Below are 17,791 nucleotides of genomic sequence, written 5' to 3' on the forward strand. Positions count from 1 at the left end.
ACACCTGTGGTCAAACTTGGCGCCACTTTAGTCAATGGTTGCGCCATACAGGAGGATGAGAGTGTACATCTCCACTTAGCCACAAAACAGAGTTGATTGTCAAGCGCAAGTTTTGACTAAGTCAAACCTTGCGCTTTGACATAGTCAAACTTTGCGCCCCTTCAGGAAGTGAACCCCTGTGACTTAGAAACTTTTAAGTGAACTTGCGCTAGATGAACTTTTGTAGTCGCAACCTTTGACTTGGTCAAAGGTTGCGCTCAAGAGCGGTTCCCCTGTGTCCCTGTATCATACTTAGAAATTCTAGCACATAAGTCTTGTGCATTTGTATGAAGCGCAAGCTTTGACTTTTCATGGTCAAAGTTTGCGCCTAAATGCAACTGAGTTCCCTGTGATGTACTTAGACATTTTTACAGGTCTTTCATTTGTGCAATAATTAAATATACATATATATACAATTAATTGTGTTAAGTTAATTACTTGAATTATTTAAACTCAAATAATTCACAATTAATATATATATATATATATATATATATCTAATTAATAATTTCCTTTGGCAATAAATCCTGGAGCAGCTCGATTGACTTGATCAATTAATTCGTTGATCGAATCCATTGAATACTTTCGTACGTCCTGACGTCCTGTGCACTGGTCTGGTTCACGAACGACTCGAACTGAAATAATCCCTTGAATTCTTTACTTGATAATATACTTGATCAGTCATTCCGGGTTAGATGTTGCTTCGATAAATTTGATTATAAATAATCAAATTAAATATACTGGAATCTTCTGGTCTTTGATACTTGATCTTCAGGCAATCTTGATAGCAGAAACATATTGAACTTTATTCTTCACTGAGGCTTGAACATGTAAATGAACTTCTTCCAGTGGACGGATGCTCGTCTCAGATATCTTGATTGTCTTTGTCTGTTCGTATCGAATCTCCAACCTGTAGATTCCTGTATTATACTTACGTATTGTTTCCTGTCTTTTGATGTGTTGAGTTATCGAATTACATTTATGTTACATTATGCTTTACAAAAATGTTTCCAGAACGGATATTTTATATGTTCATACTTGTTAGTGGCTAAATTAGGTAAAATGCTCTAAAAACACACTAAAAAGGATCAAATAGCGGAGAACTATTTTTTACTGCAAATTTTTGGCTTGTTCTGCTCCAAATACATTTAAGGAACATGGACTAGCAATTAAATCTGTGCACATACATAAATTCTAAAAAACACTAGAAAACAGGAGCCATATAAGATGTGGCCAAATTTAGCAAAATATATTACCTTCTGTTCCAGCCATATAAGGAGTTCATTCTTGAGCAATATATCCATCTCTGCATCACTTAATAATAAAGGAGTTCGACTACGTACCTCATTTTCAAAGATCCTAAAAATTTGCAACATTTAGCATGTTTCATAATTAAAGAACATAGAAATGAATTTTGACAAAATAATTTGAACACTTACGTAATATATGGTGATACCTCAGACATGTTGGTTAGCACATAATGGGCTGCAACTTTCAGTGAATTCTCATCCAAACAATAACTAGTGAATGCACCTTTGAGCTTTACTGGATATGTAAAAGCCTCCAAACTTTCTGGATTGCGAGTGCTATCTTCTACTACCTCATTACGTCCCAACATGTTATGATGTGTTTGGACTGAAGACTGAAAGTACATAGAACAGAAATGTGCAAGTTCTTCATGTGTGTACCGTTCAGCAATGGAACCTTCAACACGTGCTTTGTTCCCCACTTTCTGCTTCATTCTACGTTGCAATCTTTCAGCCGGATACATCCACCTTTTGTGGACAGGCCCGGCAAGTCTACATTCCTCAACTAGATGAATAAGAAGATGCTCCATTGGATCAAATAAACTTGGAGGAAATATGGTCTCTAAAGTGCAAACTATGCCCGCTATGTTTTTTTGCATTTTCACCAAATCAGATACAAGTAACTCCTTCGAGCACAATCCCTTAAAAAAAATAGACAGGTCACAAAGTACCTTGTGGACATCATCCGGAAGAAGTTCTCGGAAAGCAGAAGGCAACAACTTTTGCATAAATACGTGACAATCATGTGACTTCATCCCTTGGAACTTCAATTTTGCTACCTTGCAACACCTTGCAATATTTGAAGAACAACCTTCCGGCAATTTCAATTGACTAACCCAATCACATAGGAGTTTGAGCTGCTCTCGAGTAAGGGTGTATTTAGCCCGAGGTTTACGAGTGCCATTTAGCCACAACTCTGGCATGATGTTAAGTGCTTTCAAATCCTTTCTTGCATTTATGGTATCCTTTGATTTTGAACCATTTATCACAGTGTGAAAAAAGTTTTCAAAAACATTCTTCTCTGTGTGCATCACATCGATACAATGACGGAGACGTAATGTATCCCAATATGGCAAATCAAAGAAACTGGTGACATGTGTCCAATTATGTGTAACCCCATATCCATCTGCCCTTTCTTTGCTGTGAGGCTTTCCCGGTGGTGGAAAATTTAACTCTGCAAACTTTCTCCGTACAACAAAACCTGTTGGACGACGTGGACGTCTATTTAGGAACCCCTTGTGCAATCCATAGAAACTGCTCTTCCTGCTATGAGGTAACTGTTTAGCTTTGACTTTTCCCATGCAAACATGACAAGCTAGCTTCCCCTTGGTTGACCACCCACTAACCATGGCTAAACCCGGATAGTCTGAGATGGTCCATAACAAAGCCGCCCTTAACATAAAATTGGTCTGCGTTGAAGCATCATAGGTCTCTACACCAATCTGCCATAACTGTATCAACTCATCAATTAAAGGCCTGAGATAGACGTTAAGATTCTTGCCAGGATCATTTGGCCCAGGTACGAGTAGTGTCATGAACATGTATGGATCCTTCATGCACATAGAAGGAGGAAGATTATACACAAAAATTACAACTGGCCAAACTGAATAAATGCTCGAAGTAGCATTACTATAAGGGGGAAATCCATCTGTTGCAAGGCCAAGCCTGACATTGCGAATCTCTTGTGCAAAATCAGGATGATTTTGGTCAAATTCTTTCCATTCCTCCCCATCTGCCGGGTGAGTAAGAACCCCTTCAGTGACCACTCGGTTCTTGTACCATTTCATGTGCTCAGCAGTATGCGAAGACATATACAACCGCTGTAGACGCTTTGTGAGTGAAAAATATCTCAAAATCTTTCTTGGGATAGTGTTACTCCCACCCTCTTTGGCAACTTTGTATCGACTAACTCCACAATACTTGCAATATGAACTATCTTTGTCATCACCATAGAATAACATGCAGTCATTCTCACATGCATGAATTTTTTCGTAGCCTAAATTCAACTTCTTAACCATCTTTTTGATGTCTTGGTACTTCAATGGAAGTGTGTGCTCTTCGGGCAGCACTTCAGCAATAAGACTTAGCAACTCATCAAATCCTCTATCACTGCAATTATGACGACTTTTAAAGTGCAATAGTCTCATGACAAATGTGAGCTTGGTGAATTTGGTATTTCCCAGATATATAGAAGCATCGAGATTGTGTAAATTATTGTAAAATGTACTTGCTTCAGAGTTCGGCTCCTCGGGGCCACTTTGATCTTGTACACCAAAAGCATCCCTCAACATTTCATATTGATCAAACACATCTTCATGATCGACATCCATTTGTTGATTTCTTGACCCACTTGTTTCGCCGTGAAAATGCCATACAATGTAACTCTCAAGAAAACCGGTGGCAAACAAGTCAAATTCGACATCCTCAATGCTCTTGAAGTGCATATTTTTACATGTTTTACATGGACAACTAATTTCACCATTTGCTTGCTTGCAATTCTTTTGTGCAAATGCTAAAAAAAATTTGACACCTTCACAATATTCATCGGTCCAACCATATCCACCGGGATTAGTTCTTCGCTTGATCCAACTACGATCATTTGACATCTACAATATGACATGGATTATATACTTATGTAAGAATCACTATTTAATTCATAAAATATAGTTTTACACCAAATAAAAGCAAAAATCATCATCTACTTTTATAAGAATGATAAATCTGCACATAATAATGCTAATCCTAACAAAAATTACACATATCTTAGAGATTCATACTTTCTCATAAATGTACCCATATATAAACCTAAAGAGAGATACATACATATATATATACTTAATAAAACATAAATTACACACTAATAAAATGAAATATGGACTAAAAAATAATACTCACATTGATTCAGGATATGTTATGGTCGGAGCTCATCAACTTTGAAAAAGGAGAGAAAATGGAATGAAGGAACAAATTTGAAAAAAGAAGACAGAAGCTTGAAATGCAGTAGGAATATAAGTCAGGCGGTCCTTTTGACGGACAATCCGTCCAAAGATACTTACAAGAATATTATATCCGTTTTTGTTGGTGAGTGTATTAATAGCATTAGGTGAGCTTTTGACAGCAATCTCAACTTCGTCAGAAGAATGGACCTTTTGACTAAAGGTCAACATGCTGTCAAAAGTATTGGATGACAATAGAATATTTTTAATTCTTAAACTTCTGGAGCTTTTGACGATGTTACAGAATCCGTCATTTGTTCCTAACATTAGACGGACTGTCAACGGGCAGTCAAAAGTATTGCTTGTTTCAGAATTATGATATGTCAAGCGCCAAAAAAAATGAATATAATATATATCTTTGGACGGATGTCCTTGAGCCGTCTAAAGTTGTCCGTCATAAGGTCGGCTCCGTCAAATGGTTTGGTTCCAGCTCAATCCGTCAAAAGAAGGCCGTCAAAAAAAGCAGGATGTGTTGTAGTGATGTCTAGTCAACCTTCAACATTCATAGTGCTACTTGATAGATATCAAAACCATAATATTTTGCAAACATCTTTAAACCAAAATTCCCTATCCATTTTTTGAGTTTGCATGGAGATAATATAACTTGCACCCACCTCTCTCTTAGCTTGAAGAATAACTATGGGCATCCTAGTTATGATAAACATTAATGCAAACTAGTGTCCTTACATAGGTGAGTCACATAGTAGCAGGGGCGGAACCAAGGGGGGGCTAGCACCGGCGCCAGCCCCGGCTGAGAAAAAAATAATAAGTATAATTTATCTATTTTAAATTTTTAGCCCGGGGAGAAATTTAAAAATGATTATATATATATATATATATATATATATATATAAATAGCCCACTTAACATGATGGTTTATATCGAGAAGACCATATTTAAAGACATAGATGATGAAGTTATCTTACAACGCTATCAAAATATGCAAAATCGTAGAATTCAGATCGTAGAATTCAGTTGTCATCCATTCCTTTCTAAAAAAAAACAGTAAAGATGTCACCACTTAACCAATTAAGGTATGCATATTTACTTTTAATTTTTTTGCTGAAATTTCAATAATAGTTCAGCCCGGGGTCAAAATTAATCCTGGTTCCGCCACTGATAGTAGTATTGCATAAGAACATGGAAAGTAATGAAATGCATAAAAGATAAAGGGAGCCTGCCCTAACACCAATCTCTCTTAGCTTCATTACAGGAAAACTGGTCAAAAGTCGGCAACTAAAGCCACCACCCATAAAAGCAACCGGTTGGTTTTTGAACTCAATTCAAATTTTAGGAGAATATGGTGTTCAATAAAAAAAATTGGCGGTGTAGAAGTTAAAATACATTCATGTATGACTCATGGACAGCTTAATTACATAAAAATTAATGCAAACTGAGGTCCTTACAGAGATGAGTCACACACGCTGCACAAGAACCTGAAAAGTAATACAATGCATAAAACATACAGGGAGCCTACGACCAATCTCAATATTTTGATGAATCAATGGCGTGGTCATTTTGTTTATCTTCGTGATACAGTACTGATGTAGAGGATGATCAGGAATACTAGCACCATGGAGGAAAAGATTGAGGTTAAAACCGAGAATCCAATGTGTCGACAGAAGGAATCATAGACATCGCAGATCTTGTGCCATCCTACATTTGAGTTTCCTTTGAGTCCTAAGTAGGCTACTTCACCTGAGGCTCCAGTTGCCGCTAAAATCCCTAAGAGTAGCTGAGCACAAAATTAATGCAATGGTTATTTAATTATTATACATGGTGTCGTATAACAGTGTAGGGATATAGAATATATATTTCCATTGCTTACCACATCTACGGCGAAAACACATGATATCAACTTTATTGATGTACCAGAACGTTTCATGAGTGTAGATTAAGATAAAATGGTAGTAGTTATGCTGCAGAAGCGAGTCACTGAAAGGGCTGTTGACGAATATCTGAAAAAAAAAAAAGATAAAGAAAAATCCATGTTGGTAGAGGGTCATAGGCAAGAAACATTTGCATTAATTGTACTGTGCAAAACAAAAACTCCACTTACGTGAAGGCTGGTAAATCTGTGAATTCAGCTGAAACAGATGCTCCGGAAGGTGGGAAAGGCATGTGAATCGTTTCGGTTTGCTTACTGGTCACTAGAGCTACAAGTGACGTTAGGAATGTTGCAAACAAGAAGGCCCTAATATCACATCATGCAATCATTGTTACACACCAAGTTTATAAACTATTTTTATGAGGGTGAAGGCCCTATCTAACTATATTTAAAGAAAGCGTGTCCAAAATAACAACGGAATGAACTGGTGTCCAAAATAACTAATTAAACACGCATTTTGATCATGCGTATATGTTAATTACGCATCTCTCATTTGCGAGTGTTGGAAATCTGCCTGCAGCTATACAACTATTTTACATATATCTTTTCAACTAGTTCCGTACACGCATCTGATGGATGCGCAAATACATCAAATAATAGACAAATACGCATACACCTTATACGTATGCTACTACTACTTTTCTTCTATTTGCACAGGTGGTTTCCTGCAAACCCACCTCCACCAGCTCCCTATCTCAGCCTTCTCGATCTGCAACATGTCGTCTGTTACTTTTCTGCACATCACTGTGGCAAAGCCAACTTCCTCGTCGCAAACCAGTTGAACAAAAAGATACACACAGCCTCTAGACTATCGTTGTCTCCTGCAGCCTCCAACCACCACATCTCCGTCCTCTCCAACCAAACGTTATCATCCTTTCAATACACTCCCAATAGAAATATCCAATCAACACGGTCGCAATTTCTCGTGCCTACCATTACACACGCCACATACCTCCACCTGGACGCCGCCAGCAGCTACACAAACACCATTGCCACTCTATTAATCACCATACACCCCCACAAATATATAGAAGCCATCCCAAATCATAACCCAATCGATAAATACATTCAATTTGATTGATGAAATATAAAACCCTAACCCATTTTTTTTATAACCCAGTCCCTTTTTGTGTTCAATCGAAGATTTGTTTTTGTAGATATACCAGGTTAAAAGATGAATCAGTAAGTCTAGTATGCGCATTCAGAAAATGCATGTGGCAGTGGGTAAAAAGGATGGTGTTACAGAGTCTCGGCATTATGGGCATGCAGTACTAAAATTTTAGTTATTTAGGACATTTTCTCTTTTTATGATAACTTATTTTTGTATATACAAAATAAGAAAAATATATTAATTAGCTAAAAAATGTTTTGATTATTATATTCTAGTTGAACTCTGTATAATTTACTTGGAGGTTCTGTTTTTGGGTTCTCGAGAGCCGGGGATGGATAAATTTATATTTTACATGTGTTCTTGTATACAAAATACTCCAGATACCTTGTAGCTTAACTTTTATATATAGACTAGTTGCTATACAGCATCACAACCACCTGTTTAAGCCCCTGTTTGGCTAAAGCTTCTCTAGCCGACTTTCGGCTTACAAGTCATAAAGAGCTTATTCATACTCTTTGTGCAAAGAAGTTATAACCAAACTCCTTGCTTATATCCAAACAAATCCAAGTCATATTTAATTGCCATGACCCCAAGATTTCTTTAGCTTTTGAAATCTTTCTTTTATCAATGGGAGATGCCGGCTCTTCTAGCTATGACAGTCTCCCTTCGGCCAATCAAAGAAGAATGGAGTAGCCATGGGTCCATCACTAGGCCGGAAATCTCTTGTGCACGCAATTGTACTGAGCATAAGAGATCTTTTTGATGAGTTTGGAGATGTTTTCTCAAAAATGCTCAAGTGGGAGGTCCCTAACAAGGCATGTTGACCTCTTGGCTTAACTTTTCTAGATCAAGGTCCCTAACAAGGCTATTTCTTCCCCTCCTAATAAGAAACCAATTAAAATATTTAATATTGTGCAAATTTATTTTTTATTTTTTAACAATATTACCCAATTCTTGAAGAAGTCTAATACAATGCATAAAACATACCGGGAGGCCGCCCTAAAACACAATCTCAATATTTTGATGAATCAATGGAATGGACATTTTTTTATCTTCGTCATAAGTAATGATGTATAGGATGATCAGGAATTATAGCACCATGGAGGAAAAGATTGAGGTTAAAACCCAGAATCCAATGTGTTGACAGTAGGAATCATATACATTGCGGATCTTGTGCCATCCAATGTTTGAGTTTCCTTTGAGTCCTAAGTAGCCTATAATCAAAACCTAGAAGATTAATTGTAAAATAAATTTTGTCTAAAATTTGAGAATTTACTTACACTACACCAATTTTGGCCATTTACGACGGATTTTTAACACTTATTCCGTCGTAATTAGTGCCATTTACGACGGAAAATTTTCGTCGTTTTTGCTGGCGTCTGAAGTTTAAAAAATGGTCGGTAATTTAAATTGTGTCGCAAGTTATCACTTCCGTCGTAAGTTCAGCCATGTGGACCCCACTGCTCAATTTATTAGATCACAATATATGACAAAACAAAACCGTCGTATTTACATCGTGGGGCCTACCTAGTTACGACGGAAAAATCGTCGTAAATTCAGCCACGTGGAACCCGCTGCTCAATTCATCAACTACAATATATGACGAAAAAACCGTCGTATTTTAAGCGTGGGCACACGGCTGAACGACAATATATGACGAAAGTTTACGTCGTTAGTTCAGCCACAGGACTGTAATCTTCGACGAAAATATTCCGTCGTATGTTTATCATGTGGACCCCAATGCCCATATTATCAACCATAAAATGTGACAGATTTTTCCGTCGTAAATAACCGCAGCTTTAATATAAAATATTTTGTTTTTCCAGTTCCCAGCCATTATTCTGGCATACAAAATTATATGCAAATAAACCTGCCAATATCATACAACCAAAACTCCATCCAAAATCAATTATCACAAAAAATATATATTAGATAAAATACTAAAGTTTTTATATCAAAAAGGCCAATCATTGGCGCCAAAAGTATCTTTAAGGCCATCCATTAGTACCAATCATTCTGCCATTAGCTTAGTACTACATAATTAAGCAAAAGTCTGCCATAAACTTAGTACTACATAGTTAAGCAAAAGTTTTGTTCGACTTCTTTCCAAGGTTCAACCAACTATATACTGGAAATTAGCCCTTGATCACCGGGCCACCTTTAGACCTTACATTAGGTGGTGGCCGAGTTTCACCATCTTCAGATTCTGTGCTCCAATCCTCGTCAAAGTCCCTGGCTTTGTCATTGTTGCCATCATCTTCAGCGGGGGCCTTTCCCTGTACATAGAAGAAAAGACAATCATAAGTCATAAGCGGCATATTTTTAAAGTTGTAATGTTAATTAATATTGTTGCTTCTAAAGGATCATATATAGTAATTATGAAATCAAATTTTAAATGGTGGCATAAATAAAAAGAATCCGGTAATTTCAATCAGTTATAGCTAAACTACACATCACACTGATGTGTGTTTATTGATTTTTAAAGAACTTCAGAATTATACCCAAAGAGCCTAATAGCCTATATTAATAACATTGGCAGAGGGAAATATCAGTTAATTGAGTGGACCATAAATGGATGATCCAGAGTTACATATCATGTCAAGAGGTGCATAATTTTTCCTGGCTTTGTCGATTAAAGTCCTATTAATTCACGGGATAAGAAGCTATTATTCCACATCACAGTTGACAAGCATTGACATTATAACTATCGCCTAGAGGTGCAGATTAGACAGGGAAGATTTTGAAATGTTTACAAACTGAATGTCTGTTGCTCTGTTTTTCCAAGCAAACAGCAAGGATCAAGTTTGCCACCTAAAATCAAATTCTATAAATCCAGTCTAAAAGATATTTTAACTACTTTTCATCAATTTAATTTTCTTCTCTTATATCATTAGCTGTATATACTGTATCATTAGCACTAGACATGCTTCAATAAGAAATTAAGTGTACCCGCCCTTCCTCTATACTTTATAGTCTTTTTACAAAGTTTACTTACCAATAAAAACCTCAAACTGGTTTTAACGAATAAAAACTCGATAGGTAGTGGCTAGTAATAATCAATTCTTCATTCTCTCATTCATTCCATCTAATTGCTACTAGTGTGAGTGCAGACAAGGAACCAAGCCAAAATCATTCAGCAGGGTCTGGGAAGGGTGATGAGTTTTACACAGCTTATGTATCTCGAATCCTATGAGGAGAGGCTATTTCTGAGAGAACTCTAGGCTTCTGAGAAAAACAAAATTTAGGAAGAAGTTAATGTTGCAGAGTAACCTGCAAGTTGTTTATAGTATCCTGAAATTGGACCACATATGCTTTTCAGTCTATTTTATCAATAGCCTGGGTAATGTGGAAGTATTAAATATAGCATGGATATTGGATGCTCAGTCTGTCACTGTATCTGCTCAGTTAAAATTTGACTATAAAATTAGATAAATCTTAGAAGAATTACTTGGCAAATCAGATGGAAAAATTAAAACTAAAACTTGTTGTTCTCAAGCCTGAGTATGCATGTGTACATACTCGGGATTAAATTTGGTTCCCAGCAATTGATTCATTAGGAACAAGAGTTAATCAAATCAGGACAATCCTCTCCATCTAATAGGTGTGTTCTTTTTATTTTATATTATATTATTTTATTTTATTTAGAGCCCTGTTAGTGAAACAGGGATTATCATGATCAATTATCAATTATCAATTATCAGTTATCTTTTATTAACATTATCAATTATCTTTCACTTAAAGTGTGCAGTAATTATTAGAGCTCTATTTGTTCTCTATTTGTCATCAGTTGATTATAAGCAGTACTAACATCAGAATTTTGTAACGTACTAACTTATGAGCAATAATTAATTATTTACCTTTGCTTTTCCTGGTCCGTGTGTCTTGTATAGATTGTTCAGTACCTCTATCGCCACCCGAATAATAGAATTTCTTATCTCTCTCATCGTGGGATGGTCTTGAGGCAAATCAGAATATCCTCCAATAACATTCCTTGCTAAAATCTGGACTTCCTCGGGTGTGAGTGTCTACTCCTCCGGATGTGCTCGGGCCTGGTTTAGGGTCTCATCCACAACTCGCAAAAACATATCATCTTGTATGCGAGCCATGGAAGATCTACCAGAGCCCTCACCTTTTCGAGGCCGCGATGAATCCAATTCTAGACCTATATGTATACAAGTATGTTTCATTAATTAGAAACATGTGTACCAAACAATTCGATTTTATATGCGAAACAATTCAACTATATAACAAAACTGTACCTGGAACATCAGCAGGCCGAATACGCGGATGTCCAAGAATTGTGTTCTTGCGAGCACCACCTGCCGCCTCTAGCCAAGTCTGGATGTTAGACTCCTTAGGATCTATCCCTTTCTCTGAACATATAGCAACATACCGCTCCTAAAAAATAGATTTTTTGCATACAAATAGGAGTATTATGTAGAAGAAAAGGTTACCAAAATCTGATTAAAAATCATACTGAAATTAGCAGTGCTACAATGAAGAATAAAATCATATACTTACAATGATTTTTTGGATATAACAATTTCACATAGTTATTAAACAAAAAGAGTAGAAAAAAGGAGCATTGTGACGGATCAGTTACTCTAAGACATGTTGCAATTATATAACTTTCAATCTATGTTAGCCATTTACCAGTATGCCAGGCAAAGTAAATTATATAGTTTATACCTAATAGAGTTAACACGAGATTTTAATGTGAATGCTGGAGGCACGTCACTCTGTCCGTGCTTGAAACTTTTAAGGACTTTTCTAAACCATTACAAGTTTTCTAATATCAAGCAAATTTACCAGATTTCATATCAAACTAAGAAATGAAAATGAACTGATGAGGTGTATCACCATAACCTACCAAATAAATCAAGGTAGGTAGACCTCAATGTGAAAGTTACTGATAATCTATATAGCAAGGCAGATTAGTTATAATCTAACCTCTAACCAACTTGGATATATCAATCATTAAACAATCAGGATACATTACATTCCAATCTAAACACTAACATGCCACATGCATCCATAGTATTACTTATCAATAAACACATCTTGTAATGTGGGATAGGCTAATAAATCCTGAAGTAGACATTCATATTTTATATATGCAGAAAGAGAGGACAGATAGCAATTAGTAATGTACATATACTAATATAAGCTCTTGCACTAAAATTATGATTCACTCCATCATTAGTTACATAAAAACTATCAAATGGGAGAAAATAAGGGTGACTGAATCATTATATCATTTTTAGCAAATATTTTAAGAGATTGTTGGAGTTGCACTAAGCAATATATAACAGAGATGTTCTAAATGTTATATGTATAATTGACCTATAAAGCCAAATAAGCAAATTAATGATAGCCGAAGAGCATTTGAAGAAAAAAGATAGAAAGAAATGAAGTAGTCATTAAATACATGATACAACCAGTTGATGCTTGAACTCATTACTCCTGTACATTGGACCAACATTTTATTCTTCTTTCTCTGTGTGGCGGGATAGAAAGTAAGATATACCAGCAATTCATGTTCGGGACCAAATTATGATTGTTCTTTCTTTTTCTTCTCAATTACACATAATATCATATTCAAGAATGCCGATTTTGTTGTTTTTGGTTGAGAAGAATAGATCAGAATGGAATGGAATAAAATTAAAGTAAATACATATATATGAGAATTTTTTTGAAAAATATCAGTGTTCTCCATGTGATAAGCACTTATCTCTCATTTAGCTTCATTTATTTTTGGGGCATACTTTAAATTTTGAAGCTGTTTGAGAAACATTCTCCTGGGAATTAACAAAGAAAAGAAAAACAGGAGTAAACTATATTGCTGTTCAATGTACATATAATACCATGCCCTGAGAACAAACTTGGTTACATCCCATAACTATGAAATTCAATTTTGTTGTAAATCAAAATGAGTGCTACAATGAAAAATAAAATCAGATACTTACAATGATTTTTTTGGCTTCCTCGGTAATCCAGTTGCCCTTCCTCTCGTCGTCTTTCAAGGTATGGCAGTCCTTATAGACAACAGTATAATCCAGCTTGCCATGTTTGTCCATATAATCCTGTTTTTCAAACAAGGAAGTTTAATGAATCAACTCCTGTAACTACGCGGAACGAAATTAATGACACTAATTATATATATTAACTAATTCTATATATTTAATTAATTCTATACATTACTTAGCATACCCGACGACGATGATCAAATGAACGCGCGCCAGAAGTGTGAGGCATTTTGACTGCAGCCCGGGCAGCCTTGCCAGCTTCAGATTTCTTTTTAAATCCTTCGGATACCCAGTACTCACATAGCCTAGACCACACACCAGGTTTCACGTACTTGGGCCTGTGGTCCTTGTAAGTCCCACCTTTTTCCTTTATTGCTTTATCAGCCCTCCTTTTATCATCAGCCAGTGTACGACGCATGTTGTCACGCATGTGATTACGTATGGAATCCCTTGCCTCCTCCTCATTGGCAAATCTCGGATCCCATGTGTTGTAGCGCTACAATAATAAAGTTAAATATGTCACTCGAGAATAACATGAAAATATAAAGTATGAAGTTAATATACTTACTAAGAATTCAGATATGCACTGACTCCAAAAGTTTGGATTTTTTCTATCAACGTCTTTTGCGCCTACACAACCATCTGGCCAGTACACACGCATTATTGCCAGTAAATTCCGCAACGCCTTTGAACAGTCAATCCTGAAATATTGTCAAACATTATAGGTGATACTAGACAGATATAAAAAGTTCTATTTCCCAGTGGTCTATAAATATATATATATATATATTTAAGTTGCAACTAATCAGCACTGACTAATTAGAACGTTGTTTGCCGAGGCTATAGAGCTAGACTTAACTTCATTTTAGTAACAGAATGAGGTGTGTTGATGGCTTATAATACATCAAACTAAAATATCAATCAATATTCTTACACCAACACAACACATTTAGCATTAGTAAGATTCCAAAACCATGGAATCGGCTAAAACCATGGAATTGTGAAAAAACACTAATTAAAGTAGCTAAAATTACCCGGAAAATCATTTTAATTCAACTAAAATAGAAAATTGGCTAGAATCACAACATCAATCAATATTCTTGCACCAACACAACACATTTAGCACTAGTAAGATTCCAAAACCATGGAATCGGCTAAAACCATGGAATTGTGAAAAAACACTAATTAAAGTAGCTAAAATTACCCGGAAAATCATTTTAATTCAACTAAAATAGAAAATTGGCTAGAATCACAACATCAATCAATATTCTTGCACCAACACAACACATTTAGCATTAGTAAGATTTCAAAACCATGGAATCGGCTAAAACCATGGAATTGTGAAAAAACACTAATTAAAGTAGCTAAAATTACCCGGAAAATCATTTTAATTCAACTAAAATAGAAAATTGGCTAGAATCACAACATCAATCAATATTCTTGCACCAACACAACACATTTAGCATTAGTAAGATTCCAAAACCATGGAATCGGCTAAAACCATGGAATTGTGAAAAAACACTAATTAAAGTAGCTAAAATTACCCGGAAAATCATTTTAATTCAACTAAAATAGAAAATTTGCAAGAAACACAACATCAATCAATATTCTTCTCCACTATCCACTTCGATGCTATCATAACCATCTTCTTCTTCTTCTTCTTCTTCTTCTTCTTCTTCTTCTTCTTCTTCGTCATCCTCCTCCTCGTGATCCTCCCCCGCCTCCATTTCATTTTCTTCATCTTCTTCACTTTCCACTTCATTTTGTTGCTCTTGTTCATCTTCCATTTCATAAATGGAGAAGTCGACAAATAACGACCTTGAAGAAAATTCTATGGGTGTGGTATTTGACACATCTTCTTGAAGGGGTTCCATGTTAGCATCAATAGCTCTTCCACTTAACACTTGAGGTCTACATGTGATTATTGTATGAATATTACTATTTGGATTCTTTACACTAGGAGCATAGTACACTTGAGTGGCTTGACTTGCTAGAATGTAAACATCATCTCCTTTCAGTTTTGAATTGAGATCAATTAAAAGCACTCCATTTTTGTCTTTCTTCACGCCCCTAACATGGTCATACCAATGACATTTCATTAGAAACACTTGATTTCCACCACCATATGTTATTTTCAGAATTTCCAGCAAACTTCCATAATAATTGCTTCCACTATCACCGTAACAACTTCCCTTGACAAGTATCCCCGAACTTGATTTTCCTAAGTTGAATGAATACCCATTCACCCTACATCTTTTATAAGAAATCACATAAGAAGCTGGGCCTCCCAACAAATATTGCAACTGTTTGTTGTTGTGTTGTGCCTGAAATGAAATAGTCTTTTCAAAAATATGATAATATGATAATGTCAAACATATGATAATGTGAACTTTAAGTAAAATACCTTGACTTGCAACCACTTTGCAAAATTATCCTTCATCATTGTATCCATCTCACTATCACTCAATACGTGTGGAGTATGGTTGCGAATCTCTGCTTCGAACATACTGAAAAGTTATCGATACATGTTAGTGCACAAAATTAAATGGTGCTGGTTAGTAATGAAAAGTTTAGATGCTTACAGAATATAAGGTGCCACTTCTTGCATGTTAGTGAGGATGTAATATGCTGCAGTACTCAATGAATTCAGATCTAAATGATAACCAGTACATGCTCCTAACGGCTCTACCGGATATGTGAATGCCACAAGTTTTTCTGGATCCCTTGAAATATCATGAACCATATTACGACCTAGCATGTTGTGCACTGTATCAACTTCAGACTCAAAGTACATGGAACAGAAATGTGTTAACTCCTCATATACGTATTTTTCTGCAATGGATCCTTCAACACGTGCTTTGTTCCCTACTTTATGTTTCATTCTGCCTTGTAGTCTTTCAACATGATACATCCATCTTTCTGGGACAGGGCCACCTAGTCTGCACTCCTCCGGCAAATGAACAAGAAGATGCTCCATCGGATCAAAAAGAGCCGGAGGGAATATAGTCTCCAAAGTACAAACAATCCCAGCTATGTTTTTATCCATTTGTTTCAAATCTGATGCAAGAAGTGTAGTTGAGCATAAGTCTTTGAAAAAATTTGATAGGTCACATAGTACTTTATGCACATCATCTGGAAGAAGTTCACGAAAAGCAGAAGGCAATAACTTCTGCATAAATACATGACAATCATGTGACTTCATGCCTTGAAATTTTAACTGGGATCTCTTACAACACCTCTTCAAGTTTGATGAACAACCATCCGGGAGTTTCACTCGATGAACCCAATTACATAGCAATTTCAACTGATCCCGGGTTAGGCTATATCTAGCTTTTGGCTTGCGTGTACCATTAAGCCATAACTCTTGCATGATGCCCATTGCTTCCAAGTCCTTTCTCGATCTTATGGTATCCTTTGTTTTTACGCTATCGAGAATAGTGTGAAAAATGTTATCAAATACATTTTTCTCCGTGTGCATGACATCAATGCAATGACGAAGACGCAAGGAATCCCAATATGGCAAGTCAAAAAAGCAAGTGACATGCGTCCAATTATGCCAATCTCCAAAGCCAATTGCCCTTTCCTTGGAATGTGGTTTCCCAGGTTGTGGAAAAGTTATACTATCAAGTTTGTTGCGAATAACACAACCTTTCATCCGATTTTTTCGTCGTTTATCTAAAAACCCCTTATGCAACCCATAAAAACTTGACTTCCTACTATGTGGCAGTTGTTTAGCTTTAACTCCACCCATACACACATGACAAGCCATTTTCCCGTGAGTTGACCATCCACTAACCATTCCCAACCCAGGAAAGTCACTTATAGTCCATAATAGGGCTGCTCGCATCATAAAATTAGTCTTCGCAGAAGCATCAAATGTCTCCACACCAACATTTCATAAAGTGATCAACTCATCAATTAGAGGCCTGAGATAAACATTCAAATTCTTTCCTGGATCATTCGGCCCGGGTACCAGCAGTGTCATAAACATATATGGATCCTTTGTAACCATAGTGTGTGGAAGGTTGTACACAAGTAGCACAACAGGCCATACTGAGTAAACAGTAGAGGTAGCATTGCTGTACGGGGGAAATCCATCGGTTGCAAGGCCAAGTCTGACATTACGAATCTCTGCTGAAAAATCAGGATAATTCTTATCGAACTCTTTCCATTCTTCTCCATCTGCAGGATGAGTGAGAATCCCTTCAGTCACAATTCTGTTCTTGTGATACTTCATATGTGCAGCCGTGCGGGTAGACATGTACAAACGCTGCAAACGGTCAGTGATTTTGAAATGTCTCAAAACCTTTCTTGGAACAGTATTATTCCCAGCATTTGTTGTAGCTTTATATCGACTCAATTTACAATACTTGCAATTTCTTAGATCTTTATCACCGCCATAGAACAACATACAATCATTCTCG

The 17,791-nt window shown here is 36.3% G+C and overlaps 2 protein-coding genes across 2 annotated transcripts; both read right to left on the reverse strand.

Moving 5' to 3' along the window:
• Positions 1-1,474: 1,474 nt before the first annotated feature.
• Positions 1,475-3,952, reverse strand: LOC108201621 (uncharacterized). Its single transcript, XM_017369909.2, has one exon. The coding sequence runs from the start codon at positions 3,950-3,952 to the stop codon at positions 1,475-1,477; it is 2,478 nt and encodes an 825-aa protein (XP_017225398.2).
• Positions 3,953-14,968: 11,016 nt separating this feature from the next.
• LOC135149679 (uncharacterized) lies at positions 14,969-17,214 on the reverse strand. The gene is made up of 3 exons (XM_064085464.1): positions 15,950-17,214; positions 15,772-15,874; positions 14,969-15,691 (listed from the first exon to the last, which is right to left on the reverse strand). The coding sequence occupies exons 1-3, from the start codon at positions 17,212-17,214 to the stop codon at positions 14,969-14,971; spliced, it is 2,091 nt and encodes a 696-aa protein (XP_063941534.1).
• Positions 17,215-17,791: the final 577 nt, after the last annotated feature.

The sequence above is a fragment of the Daucus carota genome, chromosome 9 (genome assembly GCF_001625215.2).
Source record: "Daucus carota subsp. sativus chromosome 9, DH1 v3.0, whole genome shotgun sequence".
Lineage (NCBI taxonomy): Eukaryota > Viridiplantae > Streptophyta > Magnoliopsida > Apiales > Apiaceae > Daucus > Daucus carota.